At 43.0% G+C, this 22897-nt stretch overlaps 1 protein-coding gene across 1 annotated transcript; it reads left to right on the forward strand.

Moving 5' to 3' along the window:
• The first annotated feature begins 402 nt into the window (after nt 1–402).
• LOC5573912 (adult cuticle protein 1) lies at nt 403–1028 on the forward strand. Its single transcript, XM_001654898.2, has 2 exons — nt 403–514; nt 577–1028. The coding sequence occupies exons 1-2, from the start codon at nt 509–511 to the stop codon at nt 937–939; spliced, it is 369 nt and encodes a 122-aa protein (XP_001654948.2). The 5' UTR covers nt 403–508; the 3' UTR covers nt 940–1028.
• Nucleotides 1029–22897: the final 21869 nt, after the last annotated feature.

Here is a 22897-nt window from a genome sequence, read left to right on the forward strand (position 1 = left end):
GTGTTCGCACAGTCGTTCTAAATATTTTTGCGAATTGGAAAGAACGAGATCACAATAGAACGAACACATGGCACGCGTCAAAGAATCATACACAGAAGGAACAACCAAAATTGAATCCAAGCAACGCCCAATCTTCGCAATTAAGTCGTTGTGCCTACGTCAGTATGCGAGAATGTCAGATAGATGGACCGATCAATCCTGATCTTTGTTATATTGCAGCTCTCCCAGTTACAGGTTCCTCGGTTTGCACTCACTCCTGTTTTATATTCAGGAGAGAGTAAACGAATTAAGCTTTAGTTTATGGTCTAATAACCGCGTATCGCGTGGATGGTCACCGAAGTAATAACGTGTTCTTGATCCAGAACTTTTTGTAAATGAAGTTTTTGCCATTCTCGTGAAGAACGAACTTGCGGAACTATAAAAGCAAAGTCTATCCTGTATCAGAATCATACCACATCAGTTTTCAGACGCTTTAAGATCATTCTCAACAGAAGCAAAACCAACAATCATGAAGGTAAGTCGACGCTTATCGCTTGTCGGAGGTAATCAAATTCAAAATCCTATAATTTTTCGCAGTGCATCGCAGCTGTAGTCATGATGGCCCTGGCCTTTGCTGCCGCTGAAGCATCCTGGGCCCCGTTGGCTTACTCCGCTTACTCCGTCAACCCGCTAGCCTATTCCGTTCCACATGCCACCTACGTTCAGCAGAACCTGGGAACTCCCCTGGCTTACTCGGCCTACGCTCCAGCCCTTAGCTATGCCGCCCAAACGGCCGTTTATCCAACCGCTTACGCTTACCAACCAGCCATCGCCGTCGTTGCCCAGAAGGAAGCTCGCTATCTGGCTGCCAACCGTGGAGCTGTCCATGATGCTCCCCTTCCAGGACACGCCATTTCCCAGCAATCTCTGAACCTGGAACCAGCGGCGGGAACTCTGTAAAATCTGAGCTGCGCCTGATTTAAGGGGTTGGACGATGTGTTATCTGATGTTGTATGTGGTTTTGAAATGAATGACGAGTTTAACAGCAATTTGTGTTTCGATTAGTTAGCCGAAATAATGAAGTCTTAACGTATATTTTAAAATCTGATCAAGGATTGATCTTGTATCAACAGGTTACACTACCACAAAATATTGTGATATTAGGGGAAATTTTTGAGCTGATTGATGTTTTAAGTTAAGACTCAACTGAATGAACACTTTATGAAGCCGATTTTCATGATTCTTAAAATATTTAGTGCCTAAAATTTGCAGGGTTGCGAATAGAATGACCAACCTTGTTTATAAAAGCTAGTTTGATGATATACAATGTTTCCCTTTGGATTCTATAATTTGGTCCGCGAAAATATGAGCAAAATCAAAACATATAAGCTAAAGCAGTGCTCAACGAACTTGATTTTCTATGAGAATACAGTTCAAATGCAGCCAATTACAATGTTTCAATGTTTGTTTTTGCAACCGCTTAAGAATTTGTTTTTTGCTGAATTTTGTAATTTTCGTCAAACTTGATAAAATTTCAAAGGTCTTCGCTAAAGTTTATAAAACGCTCAGCGGTTTACACTTGAGTACAAATTGTCGGAGATTAATCATTGTATGCAAATTTAAAATTCAATGAGATATGTTCATGATTAACAACTTTGTCGTAATTTGCAAAATGATAAGCATAGCAAGATTTTATTATTGATGTTATTTCCTTTGCATGTTTAGTTTAGAACTCGGATGGAAAACAAGCTTCAAGGATATTTTGTCATTCAAGTTAGCAACTAAACGTATCTGATAAAAGGCGTAGCTTGTTTTTCTCATTTTGGACCGACCGACCGACTTTACCGGGATGACCTCACAACTATTTGTTAATATTTCATGTGCCAATCAATCGCGAGCACAGAGTCTAGGCTAACAGTTTGGAACATTCCTGGTTAAAATAAGTTCGTGAATCAATGACCAGCAGTATCATTGACTATAGGCTGTACCTAGGTCAGTAATCCTCTATCCAATAGACCAACATATAAATATTCCTATGTATTCCAAAATTTTCTTCATAATTCTTCCTCCTAATGATTTGTTCTATACTAACCTTCATTAGTTCCCGAAAATTCAAACAGATCATAAAAATTATGAAAATCTTTGACGAAATCAAAATCTAATCCAAAAAGATATTCGTGAAAGAAACAAAGGATAAGCTCATTCACGTTTAAGAAATTATCATTCCTGGAAGAGCTATTCAAGAAAGTTCAACATTGCCTCCTGACCGAAACTCTTGGAAAAATCCTTCTAGAATCTTCAAGTATTCTTTTGCTAAAAGTAAAACTCTTTTAAATAGACCCTGCTGAATTCAGGATAAATTCGCTGAAGAAATTCTCGTAAAAGTATTTGAAAGAACTATTTTAACTGGAGCAACCAGAAACCCGTGAAAGCTGAAAACTTGATCGATTAATAACTCGCTGGTGGTAACCAATCAATCAAATTTTCAACGCGAATAATGTTCTGGTTCTCCAGATCTGTGCTTTTGAAAATATGAGCTGTGGCTTTGAAGCATCGTTACCTTTGAATAAAAACATTGAAAACATGTTTTGTGATATTCCTGAAGAAATTAATATTGAAATTCCTTAAGAAATCGTTGGAGGAGAAGCTTAAAAACTTTTAAATACTCCTAGTCAATACTTGAAGAAGCCTTAGTGAATCCTTGAAGGAACCCGTGGAAAAAATACTCGGAAGATTTACAAAACTGTTCATGTTTTTTTCTGTAGAATATCTCTGCAGAATTTCTAAAAAAATTATAGTGCGTTACTGCAGAAGTTTTGGAATTAATCAATGGAGTAATTTAGAAATTTAGAAAACCTTCTAAGCAAGCAATATTTTGAAGAATTTTCAGTTGGTTTCTCAGCTATTTTTTTAGAAGTCGGTGAAATAACCAGATGAAATTTTGATGTTTTTTTTTATGAAAACATAACAATTGAAACATCAACTTTAACTTAATGACTTATTCACAATTCACTAATTGTGGTTTAGCTCAGCATACTCGAAAATATGTGTTCTTGAAGAAACATAATTAAACAATTAACCCATTTAATGCCAACTTGGTTAAAATTGTGAATAGATTAAACGTCATTTCGATTTAGGATCTGCATGTGTTAAAAAACAACAAAATAAAATCGGTATTTAAAATTTCAGGTATATTTTAATTTACATCAGGTAACACATTCACTCGGCAAGATCTGGCGCAGCTCAGATTTTACAGGGTTCCCGCAGCCGGTTCCAAGTTCAGAGATTGCTGGGAAACGGCGTGTCCCGGAAGGGGAGCATCATGGACAGCTCCTCGGTTGGCAGCCAGATAGCGAGCTTCCTTCTGGGCAACGACGGCCACGGCTGGTTGGTAAGTGTAAGCGGTTGGATAAACGGCCGTTTGGGCGGTCAGTTTATCCAACACGCGGTGGTTGAATTCTGAACTAAATTGTATCCTATGTGGTAGTCCATATCCTCCTCAGCAACTTTGCCGAAGACAGCATCCTTCTATGAGCTCGCAATCTCGAGTTATCGCATAATTAGCCCCTACCGGAAGTCCAAACCGACGCCAGCGCCACGCGGTGGTCGAATTCTGAACTAAGTTGTATCCTATGTGGTAGTCCATATCCTCCTGAGCAACATTGCCGAAGACAGCATCCTTCTATGTGCTCGCAATCTCGAGCTATCACATAATTAGCCCCTACCGGAAGTCCAAACCGACACCAGCGCCACGCGGTGATTGAATTCTGAACTAAATTGTATCCTATGTGGTAGTCCATATCCTCCTCAGCAACATTGCCGAAGACAGCATCCTTCTATGTGCTCGCAATCTCGAGTTATCGCATAATTAGCCCCTACCGGAAGTCCAAACCGACGTCAGCGCCACGCGGTGGTCGAATTCTGAACTAAGTTGTATCCTATGTGGTAGTCCATATCCTCCTCAGCAACTTTGCCGAAGACAGCATCCTTCTATGTGCTCGCAATCTCGAGTTTATCGCATAATTAGCCCCTACCGGAAGTCCAAACCGACGCCAGCGCCACGCGGTGGTCGAATTCTGAACTAAGTTGTATCCTATGTGGTAGTCCATATCCTCCTCAGCAACTTTGCCGAAGACAGCATCCTTCTATGTGCTCGCAATCTCGAGCTATCACATAATTAGCCCCTACCGGAAGTCCAAACCGACGCCAGCGCCACGCGGTGGTTGAATTCTGAACTTTTGTAAACTGATTGTATCCTATGTGGTAGTCCATATCCTCCTGAGCAACTTTGCCGAAGACAGCATCCTTCTATGTGCTCGCAATCTCGAGTTATCACATAATTAGCCCCTACCGGAAGTCCAAACCGACGCCAGCGCCACGCGGTGGTCGAATTCTGAACTAAGTTGTATCCTATGTGGTAGTCCATATCCTCCTCAGCAACTTTGCCGAAGACAGCATCCTTCTATGTGCTCGCAATCTCGAGCTATCACATAATTAGCCCCTACCGGAAGTCCAAACCGACACCAGCGCCACGCGGTGGTTGAATTCTGAACTAAATTGTAGCTTATGTGGTAGTCCATATCCTCCTGAGCAACTTTGCCGAAGACAGCATCCTTCTATTTGCTCGCAATCTCGAGTTATTGCATAATTAGCCCCTACCGGAAGTCCAAACCGACACCAGCGCCACGCGGTGATTGAATTCTGAACTAAATTGTATCCTATGTGGTAGTCCATATCCTCCTCAGCAACTTTGCCGAAGACAGCATCCTTCTATGTGCTCGCAATCTCGAGTTATCGCATAATTAGCCCCTACCGGAAGTCCAAACCGACGCCAGCGCCACGCGGTGGTCGAATTCTGAACTAAGTTGTATCCTATGTGGTAGTCCATATCCTCCTCAGCAACTTTGCCGAAGACAGCATCCTTCTATGTGCTCGCAATCTCGAGCTATCACATAATTAGCCCCTACCGGAAGTCCAAACCGACGCCAGCGCCACGCGGTGGTTAAATTCTGAACTTTTGTAAACTGATTGTATCCTATGTGGTAGTCCATATCCTCCTGAGCAACTTTGCCGAAGACAGCATCCTTCTATGTGCTCGCAATCTCGAGTTATCACATAATTAGCCCCTACCGGAAGTCCAAACCGACGCCAGCGCCACGCGGTGGTCGAATTCTGAACTAAGTTGTATCCTATGTGGTAGTCCATATCCTCCTCAGCAACTTTGCCGAAGACAGCATCCTTCTATGTACTCGCAATCTCGAGTTATCGCATAATTAGCCCCTACCGGAAGTCCAAACCGACGCCAGCGCCACGCGGTGGTCGAATTCTGAACTAAGTTGTATCCTATGTGGTAGTCCATATCCTCCTGAGCAACTTTGCCGAAGACAGCATCCTTCTATGTGCTCGCAATCTCGAGCTATCGCATAATTAGCCCCTACCGGAAGTTCAAATCGACGCTAGCGCTACGGCCGCGGTCGAGTTCTGAACTAAGTTGTATCCCATGTGGAAGTTCTTGGTCCCCGAAGCAAGTTTGACGAAGACAGCATCCTTCTATTTGCTCGCAATCTCGAGTTATCGCATAATTAGCCCCTACCGGAAGTCCAAACCGACGCCAACGCCACGCGGTGTCGAATTCTGAACTAAATTGTATCCTATGTGGTAGTCCATATCCTCCTCAGCAACTTTGCCGAAGACAGCATCCTTCTATGTGCTCGCAATCTCGAGTTATCGCATAATTAGCCCCTTCCGGAAGTCCAAACCGACGCCAGCGCCACGCGGTGGTTGAATTCTGAACTAAATTGTATCTTATGTGGTAGTCCATATCCTCCTGAGCAACATTGCCGAAGACAGCATCCTTCTATGTGCTCGCAATCTCGAGCTATCACATAATTAGCCCCTACCGGAAGTCCAAACCGACGCCAGCGCCACGCGGTGGTTGAATTCTGAACTAAATTGTATCTTATGTGGTAGTCCATATCCTCCTGAGCAACATTGCCGAAGACAGCATACTTCTATGTGCTCGCAATCTCGAGCTATCACATAATTAGCCCCTACCGGAAGTCCAAACCGACGCCAGCGCCACGCGGTGGTCGAATTCTGAACTAAATTGTATCTTATGTGGTAGTCCATATCCTCCTCAGCAACTTTGCCGAAGACAGCATCCTTCTATGTGCTCGCAATCTCGAGTTATCACATAATTAGCCCCTACCGGAAGTCCAAACCGACGCCAGCGCCACGCGGTGGTCGAATTCTGAACTAAATTGTATCTTATGTGGTAGTCCATATCCTCCTCAGCAACTTTGCCGAAGACAGCATCCTTCTATGTGCTCGCAATCTCGAGTTATCGCATAATTAGCCCCTTCCGGAAGTCCAAACCGACGCCAGCGCCACGCGGTGGTTGAATTCTGAACTAAATTGTATCCTATGTGGTAGTCCATATCCTCCTGAGCAACATTGCCGAAGACAGCATCCTTCTATGTGCTCGCAATCTCGAGCTATCACATAATTAGCCCCTACCGGAAGTCCAAACCGACGCCAGCGCCACGCGGTGGTCGAATTCTGAACTAAATTGTATCTTATGTGGTAGTCCATATCCTCCTCAGCAACTTTGCCGAAGACAGCATCCTTCTATGTGCTCGCAATCTCGAGTTATCGCATAATTAGTCCCTTCCGGAAGTTCATATCGACGCTAGCGCCATGCGGTGGTCGAGTTCTGAACTAAAATGTATCCCATGTGGAAGTTCTTGGTCCCCGAAGCAAGTTTGCTGAAGACAGTACGTTCCTATATGGCCTGCATCTTATACAATTTCGTGATGACTGCAGATTTCTGGACTGAGTGTACTGAAATTCCACGTGGCCAACATGGTCCCCTTCGTAGCCGATTCCCGGTGGCCACTGGAACCGGAACCGGTATTCCAGGTAGTGATCAGAATCTTGAGGAGTATATCTTTCGAATGTGGCATAAATTTCATTATTCGGTTGATATTTCGCTGATTTATAGGGGTATACATTTCTGGGTCATAATGACCCCAGTATCTTATTAAGTTGTTTTTCTTAACATCCGCGGAAGGTTAAGTTCATCCAGCAATACCTCTTAGAATTTATTACACTTTCAGTTCTTCCAAATTCATCCCAATTGATTTATCAAGTATAATTCATGGATTCCTTAATTTTTTATTGAAATTTAAACTTCAGCATGAAAATTATTATTTCATGCTTGTATTTAATTAATTATGTTTCGTGGTTTACGGCTAACCAGCCGAGTGAAAGTTTAACAACTATCGAAAAACTGAACATTACACATATTTTGCAATTGGATTAAATGAAAAAAATGAAATTGAATTTGCGAAAAAGTTACACGTCTTCTCGGTGAGAATCGAATCCACGACTCCCTGTGTAACATGATGGTGTACACTAGGAGAGTAACAGTGAGTCACGAAACTCAAAAACTAACCAACTTACTAAAAGTAGCCAACTGTTACAATCCTCAGCCTGCTGTTCTGCTGTTAAACGACCTCGCTTATGCGCCAACAGTTCTGAAGGAACTGTTGCGAAGTCGCACGTTCTGTTGCCCGGTTAGCGGTCTCAGGGCAGGTTAGGCGGACGCGATCCAATCTCGTAAACCAAAGCGGACGAACGATACTGAACTCAACCAAATCTCAATTTTGGTGAAACTAAACGTAACCGTGACTCAAGCTGATCTTACTAAATTGAGCTTCGCTCACATCAAGTCATAATTGCTCACAGACTAATACGAAACTGAATTTATGCATGGTTAACAATATTTGTATTCAAATAATCATTTGGAATTTGTTTGATTCATTTTTAGTGTGTGTAAGAGAATTAGAAGGTTCTAACCTGGTTTATGCTGACGACATGTTGACGATGCAGTGCGACAGATCTTGCCGCGTAGAGCGCAGTCACTCGTACAGGTGAAATGATCCTCGAGCTTAAGCGCGACAAGGAGCGCAAGGGCGCCGCCTACAAAAGTTTGGCGGAAGAGGTCCTTGGCGCTGGTGTTGAAGTGAGGGCTCTGACGCAGTCAGTGACTCTGAAGGTGATGAACCTTGACGAGATCACTAACGCAGAAGAGCTCGTCACGGCACTGCGGCAACAGTGCGAAGTGCAGGTGCCCACCACCGCCGTTCAGCTACGGAAAGGTCCGGCAGGTACTCAGGTGGCCTTAGTACACCTACCTGTGGCAGACGCAAATAAGTCCGCTAAGGTAGGTAAGATCAAGGTTGGTTGGTCAGTATGTTCACTGAATATACATGAGCAACCAGTGATCTGCTTTAGGTGCAGGGAACCTGGACACAAGTCCTGGGGCTGTAAAGGCCCTGATAGGACTAAGTTGTGCAGGCGTTGTGGTGAGGAAGGTCATAAGGCACTAGGCTGCAAGAACCCTCCCAAGTGCTTGATTTGTTCCGGCAAGTCCGTGAACAACAATCACCCAACGGGAGGCTCAAGGTGCCCGACCTTCAAACGAGCCATCAACGAAAAATCACAGTGCAGGTAACGCAGCTGAACCTGAACCACTGTGACGCAGCTCAGCAACTGCTGTACCAGTCAGTTGCTGAGTGGGGGATGGACATCGCCATCATATCGGACCCATACCGAGTACCCGCCGGCAACGGCAACTGGGTCGTGGATGGATCCGGAAAAATGGCGGCGATATGGACAACGGGTAAATACCCTGTCCAGCAGTTGGTGTCTACTACCTACGAGGGCTTCGTGATCGCCAAAGTAAACGGGGTCCTCTTCTGTAGCTGCTATGCGCCTCCGAGTTGGTCGACCGAGCGGTTCACGCAGATGCTGGACTGTATGACGACCGCGCTGACAGGGCGAAGGCCAGTTGTAATAGCGGGTGACTTCAATGCCTGGGCCGTGGAATGGGGAAGCCGTAACACGAACCAGCGAGGTCAAATCCTGCTAGAGGCACTGGCCGTGCTAGATGTCGATCTGGCTAATGTTGGTGCCAAAAGTACCTTCAGCCGTAACGGAGCGGAGTCGATTATCGACGTTACTTTTTGTAGTCCTGGCCTAACGAGTAGTTCGAACTGGAGGGTAGACGATGCCTACACTCACAGCGACCACCTGGCGGTTCGCTACAGTATCGACTACAACAACAGCAGGCAGCGGGTTGAGGAAGCGGCTAGGTCAAGGCCAAGCCCTCGTAGGTGGAAGACATCGTACTTCAATGATGAAGTACTTAGGGAGGCGCTCCGCCGTGAGCGTAACCTACTCGGCCTAAGCGGGGACGAACTGGTAGCGGTGCTTACGCGTGCATGCGATGCGACCATGCCTAGAAAAGTCCACCCTAGGAATGGGAGACCACCGACATACTGGTGGACTCAAGCTATTGCGAACCTGCGCCGTGCCTGCCTACGGGCCAGGAGACGGATGCAGCGAGCACGTACCGAGCAGGAGCGTGAAGAACGACGGGCGGTGTTCACCGCTGCCAAAGTCGCGCTGAAGTCTGAGATAAGGGCAAGCAAAAAGGCCTGCTTCGAGGGACTCTGTCAGAGTGCCAACGCGAACCCGTGGGGTGATGCCTACAGGATCGTAATGGCGAAGACAAGAGGTGCAATTGCTCCTACGGAGCAGTCTCCACAGATGCTGGAGGGGATCATCGAGGGGCTCTTCCCGCGCCACAACCCTAGCCCATGGCCTCCTTTTGTAGGACAGCCGGGGATTGGGGCTGGTGATGAGGATAGAGTAACTGATGAGGAACTTGTAGGGATTGCAAAATCCCTAAGCATGGGGAAGGCACCAGGTCCGGACGGAGTTCCAAACCTGGCCCTCAAAGTCGCAATCTTGGAGGCTCCCGGTATGTTCAGATCTGCTATGCAGATATGCCTGGACGAGGGAGTATTCCCAGATGCGTGGAAGAGGCAGAGCCTGGTACTATTGCCAAAGGCGGGGAAACCACCCGGTGACCCGTCGGCGTATAGACCAATATGCTTGATTGACACGGTGGGGAAAGTGCTCGAGAAGATCATCCTCAACAGACTGTCGAGGTACACCGAGGGTGTAAATGGTCTCTCAGGCAACCAGTTCGGCTTCCGGAAAGGGAGGTCCACTGTAGACGCTATTCTGACGGTTAAGAAAACCGCTGAGATAGCACTCCAGCGTAAGAGGAGGGGTATTCGCTACTGCGCAGTAGTGACTCTGGATGTAAGGAATGCATTTAATAGTGCCAGCTGGGCGGCTATTGCTGATGCGCTCCTGCGTCTGGGGATACCCGAGTACCTGTACAAGATTCTCGGAAGTTACTTCCAGAATCGGGTATTAGTCTATGACACAGAGGTGGGTCGGAAGTGCTTTCACATAACCTCAGGAGTCCCGCAAGGTTCCATCCTGGGTCCGGTGTTATGGAATGTCATGTACGACGAGGTGTTGAGATTAAAATTCCCGGCGGGTGTGGTCATCGTTGGCTTTGCCGACGATATTACGCTGGAGGTCTACGGTGAATCGATCGAAGAAGTGGAATTGACTGCAGCCCACTCGATCGCAATTGTGGAGGAGTGGATGAGCTCCAGGAAACTGGAAATGGCTCACCACAAAACGGAGGCTGTTGTTGTCAACAACCGAAAGTCGGTGCAGCAAGCGGTGATCAGTGTAGGCGACTGCACAATCACTTCGAAGCGCTCCGTCACACATTTGGGGGTGATGATCGACGACAAGCTTACCTTCGGTAGCCATGTCGATTATGCCTGCAAGAGAGCCTCCACAGCTATTGTGGCACTGTCCCGGATGATGTCCAATAGCTCTGCGGTGTACGCCAGCAAGCGTAAGCTTCTGGCCAGTGTCGCCTCGTCCATACTGAGGTATGGTGGCCCGGCTTGGGGCACGGCTTTGAGTACCGATAGCTACCGTAGCAAGCTAGAGAGTACTTATAGGCTAATGTGCCTGAGGGTTGCGAGCGCGTACCGTACCGTGTCACACGATGCACTTTGTGTCATCACCGGTATGATGCCTATTGGTATCCTTATCATGGAAGACATAGAGTGCTTCGAAATGCGCGGCACAAGAGGCATACGCAGGACTGCCAGACTGGCCTCCATGGTCAAATGGCAGCGTGCGTGGGACAGTTCCACCAAGGGAGTGTGGACTCACAGGTTGATTCCGAGGTTAGATATCTGGGTCAATAGGCGCCATGGGGAACTAACATTCCACCTAACACAGGTCCTTTCGGGTCATGGATGCTTTAGACAATATCTACACCGTTTCGGTCATGCGGGTTCTCCCGAATGTCCAGTTTGTGCAGGTTTAGAGGAAACGGCGGAACACGTTTTGTTCGTGTGCCCGCGTTTCCGCACAATGCGTGACCGCATGTTTGCCACATGCGGTCGGGACACGACTCCGGACAATTTGGTCCAGAGGATGTGTGCAGACGAGTTTGGCTGGAATGCCGTTTCATCGGCTATCACCCACATCGTCTCGGAACTCCAAAGGAGGTGGCGTGTGGACTCGAGGAGTGACTAGTGCAGACGCTAATCAACAGGTGGTCCAAGGGTTCGCAGTCGGCTACGTAGGTCATACCGGTGCCCTACGGTCGAAATCGACCCTTACAGCGATTAAGTGGCCGCGGGGAGAACATCCTGGTAGCGCTGCTGTCGTGGCGCCGGCCTACTGGGTGGGTACGAGCCTCTGGTTGTTCGGGGCAGGTGGAGGCCCCTTCGTCAGCAATCCCAGCTCGTGCTAGCTGATAGGGCCTGAGCCTTCAGTAGGTCAAATTGCGAAGCCCGCAGTATCAGTTCTTGATACCTGCGGTGCAGCTGGGCGCGGGCTTAGTGGTCGACCCTGCCCGCTTTCAGCGGACAACGGGAGGTGAGGACCACCCGGGAAGCTGGCAATGCGCCAGCATGCTACCTTGGTGGACCCCCCATAAGCGTGTCATCGATGTTCGTTGCTGCATGGCTACGCAGCTAACCTGGAGGATGCGATGTGCAATAGCCCCTCTCCGAAGCAATGCCTTCTTGGTGGTCCCGGAGAGACGAAGGGTTTGGCGGCAATGGAAATGGTTTAGTGGGTCGGGGGTGTAGTCCTGTTTACTGCTTGTACGTAGTAAATGGTCCCCAACCCCACACTCCCGGACCTCGGTCCGGAGTCTGTTGAGCAGATTATCCCCCCATTGCTTAGAAGGAAAAAAAAAAAAAAAAAAAAAAAAAAAAAAAAAAAAAAAAGAGCGCAGTCGGTAGGCGTGGCGATTCGATGATGAAGGTTAGCAGGCGAACTGAAGAACTACCCCCAGCGTGGCAGTGCCAGTGGCGGGTGTCCGCGCGTGAACGCAGAAAATAATACACGCCGATGTTGCGACTTCGGAATCGACCAATAACGCCACCGATGCACACAAGAGTAATTTGAGTAAATCATGGCCAAAATTATTTTTTACCCTAAATGATCTGCTCATACTTTAATATTGACTAAAAAACTGTTATAACTCAATTAGGATTAATTTCGAACCGTTTCAGGACATTTATCCACATACAGTATCGGACATATAAAATGCACCAAAGCCATTTTCCCATACAAAATGGTCAACTTCAGAGAGCTATATCTCAGCCGTATCTCAACCGATTTTACTCATTTTTTCTGTGACGAACTACAAATTACCTCAAGTTTTGAAGTTGTATGAAAACTATTGGTTTAAAAGTTACAGATAGGTTGAATTTTGACATAAAAAAATGCACCAGGACGAAAAGTAATGTATCAGACAAACTATGCGTCGTATCCTTTCGGTGTCTTCAGCGCGTTTGGTTCTTATCACGCAATGAACAATTACGCTGAAGACACCAAGATGCTTCGACGCATAGTTTTTCTGCTACATCACTTTGTGTCTTGATGCATTTTTTATGTCAAAATTCAACCTATCTGTAACTTTTGAATCAATAGTTTTCACACAATTTTTACAATAGTTTTCGAAAATTGAGGAAATTTGTAGTTTGTCACAGAAAAAATGAAAAGAATCCGTTAAGAAACGCCAGAGATATGGCTCTCTGAAGTTGACCATTTTGTATGTGAAAACGGCTTTGGTGCATTTTATATGTCCGATACTGTATCAGTGAGTATCCGTATCGAAAAGAATACCGTTGTAGACAAACAGTTTTTAATTTAATTTTTGATGGCCAATCGTTTGAATATTCTACCAACAGATGGAAAATAGATTTGTACGTCATAAGTTGATGTGCATCTAGCTCGCCAAGAGGATAAGCAATCGATGAATAATTAGAGTTTTAACAGTTATTGGACGAATATTCATAAGAATTCTTTCATAATTACCGTAATCCGGGGTAACATTGATCAGCGGGGTAACATTGATCGGGATGACTCATCTTGTTAAACGTTCAAATAAAGATTTATTGATGAAGCATTTTCGAACCATGAATGGTGCCTCTCTTTCGTATATTCATAAGCTAATGATAATTAAGGTTTTAGCCAAAATTGCGTTAAGTTCATGCGCAAATTTGTCAACTTTTTGAAACAATGATTTCTATCATTTTCACTGACACTACCGAAAATTCATGTCTCACATGAGTTCTGCAGACGTTGTGATCAAGGAAAATGCGGGTGTTACTAAAAATGGCATCGCCGAAAACGATTCCGTTGTCAAATCTTTCATAAGTTTTTTGACGTTGGATAACGTCTTACGGCAACATACTGGGGTACAATTTCGAAAAACGAAAAATCGCTCGCGTCACGAAAAGTGGTTAGATTTTGACTGTTAATAACTTACTAATGCCCGGATAGATTTTCTAGATTCTTGCACCAATCGATTGGAAATCTTTCTACGAATCTACTCCAACAATGAAAACTATTGATTCTCATGGCTAAACTATTGAAAAATTGAGAAATATCGAAGCATGTCTTATTTTTCGAAGAAAAGCACATTTTTCCTGTGTATTCCTGACACAGACATCATTGAGAGATATCTTAGCCACTTTCGTCTTTCGAAGGGAAACGCCCCTTTCGGTCTTCTTCTAACTTCTCTCTATTATCTCGTGTTCAGTCAAAGCCAATCAAATTCCACTTCACGCGCACGCGCACGACCGCATTTTAATTCAATCGTCTTCGGTAATCTTTTGGTGTGTTTCTGTCTAAGAATGGAATGAAAACCCAGTTCGATGGATTGTGACTACCACCAACCGTCCTTATCAGGACGACAATTTAATTTTGAAAGAGAGTTATGAGAATTTTACACCGTGAAGAGCGACATTACTGGTGAATGGATTCATATTTCGGTCAGTCATTTGTCACATGCATGCCAAAGCGATCAGTATAAACTTGTCAAATTGAAAGCTAAAACCAAAGCTGATTTGGTAAGAAATTGTCGATCGAAACCAAATAAGCGCATAGAGAAAACTGCAAAAATGCTACCGCCGCCCGACGGGAACCTAGCTAAAACTTTGTTTGCCGTTGAAAAACTAATCATCCGAAATTTAAATTGGTAATTAAATAAATTAATTAATTAATAATAGGTGAAATATCTTAAGCCGTAACTCTTTTACGTGGAATACATTGTTGTGGCTCTGAAAAGGGCCGTTTTGCTTGAAATTGCGTCCTAATTCAATTTAAACTCGTTCGCCACGGATACGACGAGCCAGCTAGAAGGCCTTCGTCATGATGGTGACACGCTTGGCGTGGATCGCGCACATGTTAGTACCCTCAAAGATAGGCCTCGCTCGCTTCCTGCTGGGCCATGACGCCAAGCTGTGTAATCGCAAATCGCTCTTGAAGTCCTGAGCGATTTCACGGACCAGGCGCTGGAAATACAACTTGTCGATCAGCAGCTCCGTAGAATTCTGGTAGCGACGGATCTCACGCAGAGCGACCGTTCCTGGCCGATAGCGATACGGCTTCTTGACTCCTCCGGTGGCTGGGGCGCTCTTGCGAGCGACTTTCGTGACCGGCTGCTTGCGAGGGGCTGCTTTCCAGCCATCGTCGTAGTAGTGTTCTCTGGACGGATTGAAACAAACGAATGATTGAATTTGCGCGGCTGCCGGTCCCTTTTATGACCTTCTCTTGCGAGCGAGCGAGACGAACAGTGAACAGCGAGCGAGCAAGAAGAATTCATCCATCGCGTACCGCATAAAAGCAGCCGAGCCGGCGGCCGAGCATCAGTTTTGTTACAATCGTTGCCGAAGTTAGACCGGCCTCGGAAAAGAAAGCGCCAAGCGTGACAACATCCAGTGCATCATCACCAAGCCCGCCATCCGCCGTCTGGCTCGCCGTGGCGACGTCAATCGTACCTCCGGTCTCATCTACGAGGAAACCCGCGGTGTGCTGAAGTCATCCAGAATTCTGTCGGCTACGCTCTGAAGTGGCAGGGCCATACGCTGTACAGATTTGGAAGCTAAATCGTCCCCATCACCGACAGCAAAACTACCACTGAATTCACAAAACCTGAGCATGAAATGGCGATCGACGATATCCTCACCCAACCGTCCTTTTCAGGACGACAATTTAATTTTGAAAGAGTTTCGAAAATATTTCACGCAACATTATTGGCAATAGTCACAGCAACAGAACTGTCGGTGAATCAAAAATAATAGTTTTGGTGAAATTTTTAGTGATTTGCGGTAAACATTTTACCAAAATCAGTAAAATTCCAACAATATCTACAAATTTTGTTTACCGAATGTTCCGCTGCTGAGTTATTATCAAAATTCGTAACTCACCCTTAGTGTGTAGACAAGAAAATCAGCATCAATAATTTGCAATCATTAAGGTGAAGAAGAATCGAAGCCAAACCTCAAATTTTCAAGAGCACGGATCTGGAGAACCGAAAACCCGTTTGAGCTGAAAACTTAATCGATTGGTCACCACCTGCGAGTGACCAATCGATTAAGTTTTCAGCTTAAACGTATGTATTGAAAATTTGAGGTTTGGCTTCGATTCATCTTCACCTTAAGCTGCTGCAAATCCAGTGTCCGGTTTGTGAAATCGCTGGCTACGAGATGGCTGAAGAAAATCAGCTCAAGCCGCTTGTTCAAGCGCCCATCATCATCGCCACCGCAAATCTTATCGGGCGAGGAGGATTTCAACCTGTTCGCTGGCAAAATGTGTCCGCGTTACTCGATTCTCACAGTTCAATCGGCCCTTTTCAGTGCCAACAAATGTGTCCTAAAGAGTTATTTGTGTAATATTTGCTAATGTGTTTACCATATTCTTACATTTATTCATCTCGTAGCATCATACAATATCTGATTAGTTATGAATAATTGACAAAACGACAAATCGAGAATGTTTCCGAGTCGTGCTGGCGGAATGCAATAAATATATTTTCTATTGTTAAGGAATGATTCAAATATTACATAACCCAAAATGTGCCAGTTCTAGACCCCCTCCTTCCCCACGTAACAACTTTTGTATGGAAGATTTAAATTGTGTATAAGGGCTGTAACACTATGGAAGACCCTCTCCCTCCCCCTGTGACGGAACGATATATTTGAACGATAAGGCCTGATGTCGTCACTGCGTTCGCATGTTTTCCAATCTCCGTTGTGATGCGCCGTCATTGCCAAAGCCAAGATAAAATTTTCCTCAGTACCGCCAGATGCAATTTCTTCTTAGCAGACGCAAAAGTTATCTTCTTTTTTTTTTTTTGACGTTGGATAACGTCTTACGGCAACATACTGGAGTACAATTTCGAAAAACGAAAAATCGCTCGCGTCACGAAAAGTGGTTAGATTTTGACTGTTAATAACTTACTAACGCCCGGATAGATTTTCAAGATTCTTGCACCAATCGATTGGAAATCTTTCTACGAATCTACTCCAACAATGAAAACTATTGATTCTCATGACTAAACTATTGAAAAATTGAGAAATATCGAAGCATGTCTTATTTTTCATAGAAAAGCACATTTTTCTTGTGTATTCCTGACACAGACATCATTGCGCGATATCTTAGCCACTTTCGTCATTCAAAGGGAAACGCCCCTTTCGGTCTTCTTCTTACTTCTCTCCATTTTCTCGTGTTCAGTCGAAGCCAATCAAATTCCACTTCAAGCGCACGCGCACGACCGCATTTTAATTAAATCGTCTTCGGTAATCTTTTGGTGTGTTTCTGTCTAAGAATGGAATGAAAACCCAGTTCGATCGATTGTGACTACCACCAACCGTCCTTTTCAGGACAACAATTTCATTTTGAAAGAGAGTTATGAGAATTTTACACCGTGAAGAGCGACATTACTGGTGAATGGATGTGATGGATTCATATTTCGGTCAGTCATTTGCATGCAATCTTTCATTAGCGTCAACATTAGTGCTTTTCGAGAATTACAGGGCCAAGAAATCAATTTTCCATCGCGCTCTTGCAGGGCAATCTTCGACATTGTGTGCATGAGAGATAAATTGGGGACGGCACTAGAATGAGGATCCCGGTTTGCCTCGCATTTAGCGATGATTGAATAATGCCGTTGTCGTCGTCGTCGCTAACCACATGCATGACAAAGCGATCAGTATCAACTTGTCGATTTGAAAGCTAAAACTTATCAGCAACAACTTCGTTGATGATTTGATTTGGTAAGAAATTGTCGATCGAAACCAAATAATCGCACAGAGAAGACTGCAAAAATACAACCGCCGCCCGACGCACAGTGGCGGTCCTTCATACAAAGGTTGGACAAAACCTCAAATACGTCTCAAAATGCTTGATAATGGTAATCTAATAATTATCTTGCATACCTGATGTCATCCCGTTGGAAATAACAGTCAAATTGAAAATTCGATTTTCTTGTGAAATTGGTCCAAATAAATTTTTTTCATCTAATCGTATAAAAAGGCTATTACTACAATTTTTTTTGTTGTAATGCAGAAATTTGTGGATGAACCCAAACTAGAGATACAAATTTAACTTCCTTTTAGTAATTCCACTAAAGTTTCAAACGAATTATGACAAATAATATAGATTTGAATGATGAAATCGATAAATTATAATATAAAATAAAAATGGAATTTTCACCTCTAGGGGCAAAGAGGGGCAAGAAAAACTATTGCACGTTTGAAAGTATGGATGATTAGCTGCTTCATAGTGAGTGACTCATTTTTCCGAAACACTTCACATAAAACGTACGAAGTTTTGAAAATTTAACAAAATTTTGGAGAAAGATTGTTCGAAACTTTTTTTGCTACAAATAACAACTTGATATGTTAAAATTTATATAATTATAGCCAAAACTAAGGCTTATAACTACGCTTTCAAATGGAACCTATTGAGCCTCAATCGGTTATGATTTCGTTGAGATACAGCTGTTTGAAGTTTGCTAGGTGAATCATAGTTGATGAATTTCGAGCAGTCCAACTTAGCTGACTTTCCCACACTAACGATGCTGCCAAAAATCGAAAACAGAATAGATCAATCTCAAATTTTGAGAAATTGTCGCTCAATAGTATAAAAGTCTATAAAAAATATTGACGAGTGATTTTGAGAACATGAATTTTTGAGGTTTTGTCCGGCCATGCGCCACTGTGCGACGGGAACCTATGTAAAACTTTGTTTGCCATTTCACTCCGTTGGAAAACTAATCATCCGAAATTTCAATTGGCAATTAAATAAATAAATTAATAATAATAGGTGAAATATCTCTAGCCGTAACTCTTTTACGTGGAATGCATTGTTGTGGCTCTGAAAAGGGCCGTTTTGCTTGTGTCCCAATTCAATTTAAACTCGTTCGTCACGGATACGACGAGCCAGCTAGAAGGCTTTCGGCATGATGGTCACACGCTTGGCGTGGATCGCGCACATGTTGGTAGCCTCAAAGATAGGCCTAGCTCGCTTCCTGCAGGGCCATGTCGGCCAAGCTCTGTAATCGCAGATCGGTCTTGAAGTCCTGAGCAATTTCACGGACCAGGCGCTGGAAAAACAATTTGTGGATCAGCAGCTCCGTCGAATTCTGGTAGCGGCGGATCTCACGCAGAGAGACCGTTCCTGGCTGATAGCGATACGGCTTCTTGACTCCTCCGGTGGCTGAGGCGCACTAGCGAGCGACTTTCGTGGGGCCGCTTCCACCAGTGGACTTACGGGCAGTCTGCTTGGTAGAGCCATCGTCGTAGTGTTTTCTGGACGGATTGAAACAAATGAATGATTGAATGTGCGCGGCTGCCGGTCCCTTTTATGACCTTCTCTTGCGAGCGAGCGAGACGAACAGTGAACAGCGAGCGAGCAAGAAGAATTTATCCATTGCGTACCGCATAAAAGGAGTCGAGCCGGCGGCCAAGCATCAGTTTTGTTACAATCGTTGCCGAAGATAGACCGGACTCGGAAAAGGAAGCGCCAAGCGTCATCGCAAGGTTTTGCGTGACAACATCAATTGCATCATCACCAAATCACCGCCGTCTGGCTCGCCGTGGTGACGTCAAGCGTACCTTCGGTCTCATCTACGAGAAAACCCGCGGTGTGCTGAAGTCATCCAGAATTCTGTCGGCTACGCTCTGAAGTGGCAGGGCCGTACGCTGTACAGATTTTGAGGTTAAATCACCTCCATCACCGAGACCAGAATTCAAACCTAGCACTGAATCCATCAAACCTGAGCATAGAATGGCGATCGACGATATCCAAACCCAACCGTCCTTTTCAGGACGACAATTCAATTTTGAAAGAGTTTTGAAAATATTTCTACCATGAAGCGCAACAGTATTGGCAATTCTCACAGAAACAGAACTGTCGGTAAACTAAATAATAGTTACTCGATTCTCACAGTTCAATCGGCCCTTTTCAGGGCTAACAAATGTGTACTAAAGAGTTATTTGTGTTATATTTGCTAATGTGTTTACCACATTCTTGCTATAATTCATCTCTGATTGGTTATGAATAATTGACAAAACGACAATTTGAGAATGTTTCCGAAGACGCTGCTGCAGTGCTGTCGTAATGCAATATATTTTCTATTGTTAAGGAATGATTCAAATATTTTGAATTAATTGCTCCAAATTAACAATGATTAAGTATACACTTAAAAATCAATTCTTCAATATAACGGACTAAGCTTCTGAATACATGTAAAGTGATTATTTTGTATTAACACAAAATAATAACACACATGTCTTTAATAAATCAGAATTGACATGCAACAAATAGTGTGAAAATTATTTGGATTTTTAGCAGTAGAAATCTTTCATAAGTTCGTGACGGTCCCAAGCCAGGAAATAGAAGAGGCTAACGTTATCCAACGTCAACTTGGCGGTCGTATCTTGGAAACAACCTCTTACTTTTTCATTTAGGCAACATTAACTAAATACTATTACGAATGTAGAATTTCCTGAGGAAATTGCCTACTTTTAGGCGTATTACGCGGTTCAAGGTGTTTTTAATTTTGAAATAACTCAAAAAGTAAATGACTTGTAAGAGTTTGGTCTTCATATTCGGCTTCAGGGGCCCTGATTTAAGTAAGTAACGATATTTCCATTATTAGCGAACGTTGTTTACTTGGGTGATCAATGTTACCCCATATCAGCTGAATCAAAAAATCACTTAAAACATTTATTTAAACATGTTTAAATCTTTCGAAAAACAAAATAAAGTACATAGCTAGGAGCGGTGGGTGTCAGTACTTGTTTTAAAAATATGAAACTTGTAACATTTGTATTGTGAAATGAAAAATTTAAGAAAAACTAAAAAAAATTATCAATGTTACCCCGGATTACGGTAGGTGAAAACTTGACAGCATAATCAGGTAAAAATTTTACAGCTGGAACAACTCCTATTCCCATGAATGTAAAATCATGACATTTATTGGTTAATTCATTCAATTTTCACCCACAACTTTCAAATCCATTGAAAATCCTTTAGATACCCGCCATTTCTGAAAGTTGGGACCATAAAACTCGATGAAAAGGACTTCTATGCGTATAATAGTGTCGATTTTTTTTTTCAAACAATGGTGTGAATGAACGTTGTTGACTATTGTTGGATCGAGAGTTGTGAAGATTTGTTTTGCGTTGATGAATGTTTATTTCTAAGAAACTAATGTAAAATTCATGAATCATGTACGGTACGCTATTAACAAACATTCAAAAATAGCCTAAAAGTTTGTATGTTTTTTAATCAACGAAACTCGTATCAATGAGCTTATTTTGTTGAAATAATTCAGTATCGGTTAGACATCAGGACATTCTTTTTCTAAATTGCCTATATTGAGGCGTTTTCCGCGAAATTCTTGATTTTTTTTAATTATTTCTAGACATATAGTTTTTTTTTTCAAAATTGGAAGCATATTTGTATTTAGGGAGCCGGAATTCAGTATGTGGAGTAATTTCAAAAACTCACAATAATCGCATTGACATGTGATCAATTTCACCCCGAAATGGAATCCCCCCAGTTTATATTTAAGAGATTATTTTCAGCACTAAAACCACATTTGATATAAAATTTCTGTACATGAGCCCGTGAGGATTACCGTCGTACTTATTTTCCTGTATTCAGTTGTTTGGCATTGTCAACATTGAAGAGAACAGATAAAACCAACCGGGAAAAATTATCCATTTCAACCGAAATTACGGTATTCCTGAAAACCTATTAATGTGATGTTAACAACTGTGGAAGTGCTCACTGAACACTAAGCTGAGAAGCAGGCTCTGTGCCAGTGAGGACGTAATTTCAAGAAGAAGAAGAAATTCAAAAGACATGGAATTTTAAACCATGGCACCATTGCGTATCTTACAAAGCATTTCTGTTTATTTCAAAAATTTGCTAAATCTGGTTTGGCGGTGTCATGTGTAAAAACTGTGATATGCGTTATTTATGAAATTAGTAATTTTACTTAAGTCAGTTATACAAATAAAAGAAATATATTTAAATTACAATTTTCTCGGACATCACATTGAACAAACGCATTAAGAACATGCACTTCAATTGATTAGGGATAGAAGGTTATTGAAAAGCGGGCAAAAATATTCGAAAAAAATGATAAAAATTGATATTTTCAAAAGGCTTAAAATTTCAAGTGCGGAAATATGCGGAAGAGTTTTATGCTGTAACTGATAGATAACATATGTAAGTTTCACACTGTGGTCGAAACTTTGCCGGATATTGCCGTATAAGGTAACTTTTTCAATACTGAATTTTACGAAAAATGACTAAAAGTTCGTTTATAAATAAACAAATGAAAAATATTTTTTGGAAAATTTTATGCAGAAGCTCTTCTTGTATTTATAAACAAAAAGTTCAGTAACAAATATATGTTTATTTTGGCAAAATTGTCTCATGTAAAAAATAATTCTGATTAAATAATATAAAAAAATTAAAAAAAAAACATTGAAAATCCTGCTTTTTTGAACTCTTTTAACATTTTTTTAAGGTTATATGACGTCTTTTCAATGTAGCCACAACATGTGGTATACTATTAGCTATGTTTAAAAAATATAGCGGGGTCAAAAATCACAATTTTTCAAAATCGAAATTATGGCCACGAATTTGTTCTAGGTGCTCCTCTGTGCGACGGTTCCATACAAACATCTGTCACAACCATACACACAGCGAGAGAAAACTGCAAAATGTGTCATAATATTTTATTATGTAAATGAAGCTTTTAAGATTTCAGTTTGTTTTAAGATTTTCTCTTATTCCAACTGTTTTTTTTTTCTCAGAAGGGAAATGCATTATCTATACAAAATAATTTTCAAAACCGTAAATTTAATCACCTGATTCTAAATCCTTCGCTCCAGAGCCGCTCGGTTGATGAAGGCAAATGTTGTTCAACCGTGACGAAAGCACATGTTGGCAGCCAACGGCCCGACTAAGCTTGATTTGGTTAGAGCCGAGATTTCGCCAAAAATTGCCATCCATGCACAAAACTCGTAAATTTTACAGTTTGACTCCTGTCAGGAATGCCAAAGTTCCATACAATATAATATGTCAAGCACGCTAGTAGAAACCAACCTCGAACGACTGTTAGGTTACGAGTTGGTTCAGATATAGG

This window comes from Aedes aegypti, chromosome 1 (assembly GCF_002204515.2).
Source record: "Aedes aegypti strain LVP_AGWG chromosome 1, AaegL5.0 Primary Assembly, whole genome shotgun sequence".
NCBI lineage: Eukaryota > Metazoa > Arthropoda > Insecta > Diptera > Culicidae > Aedes > Aedes aegypti.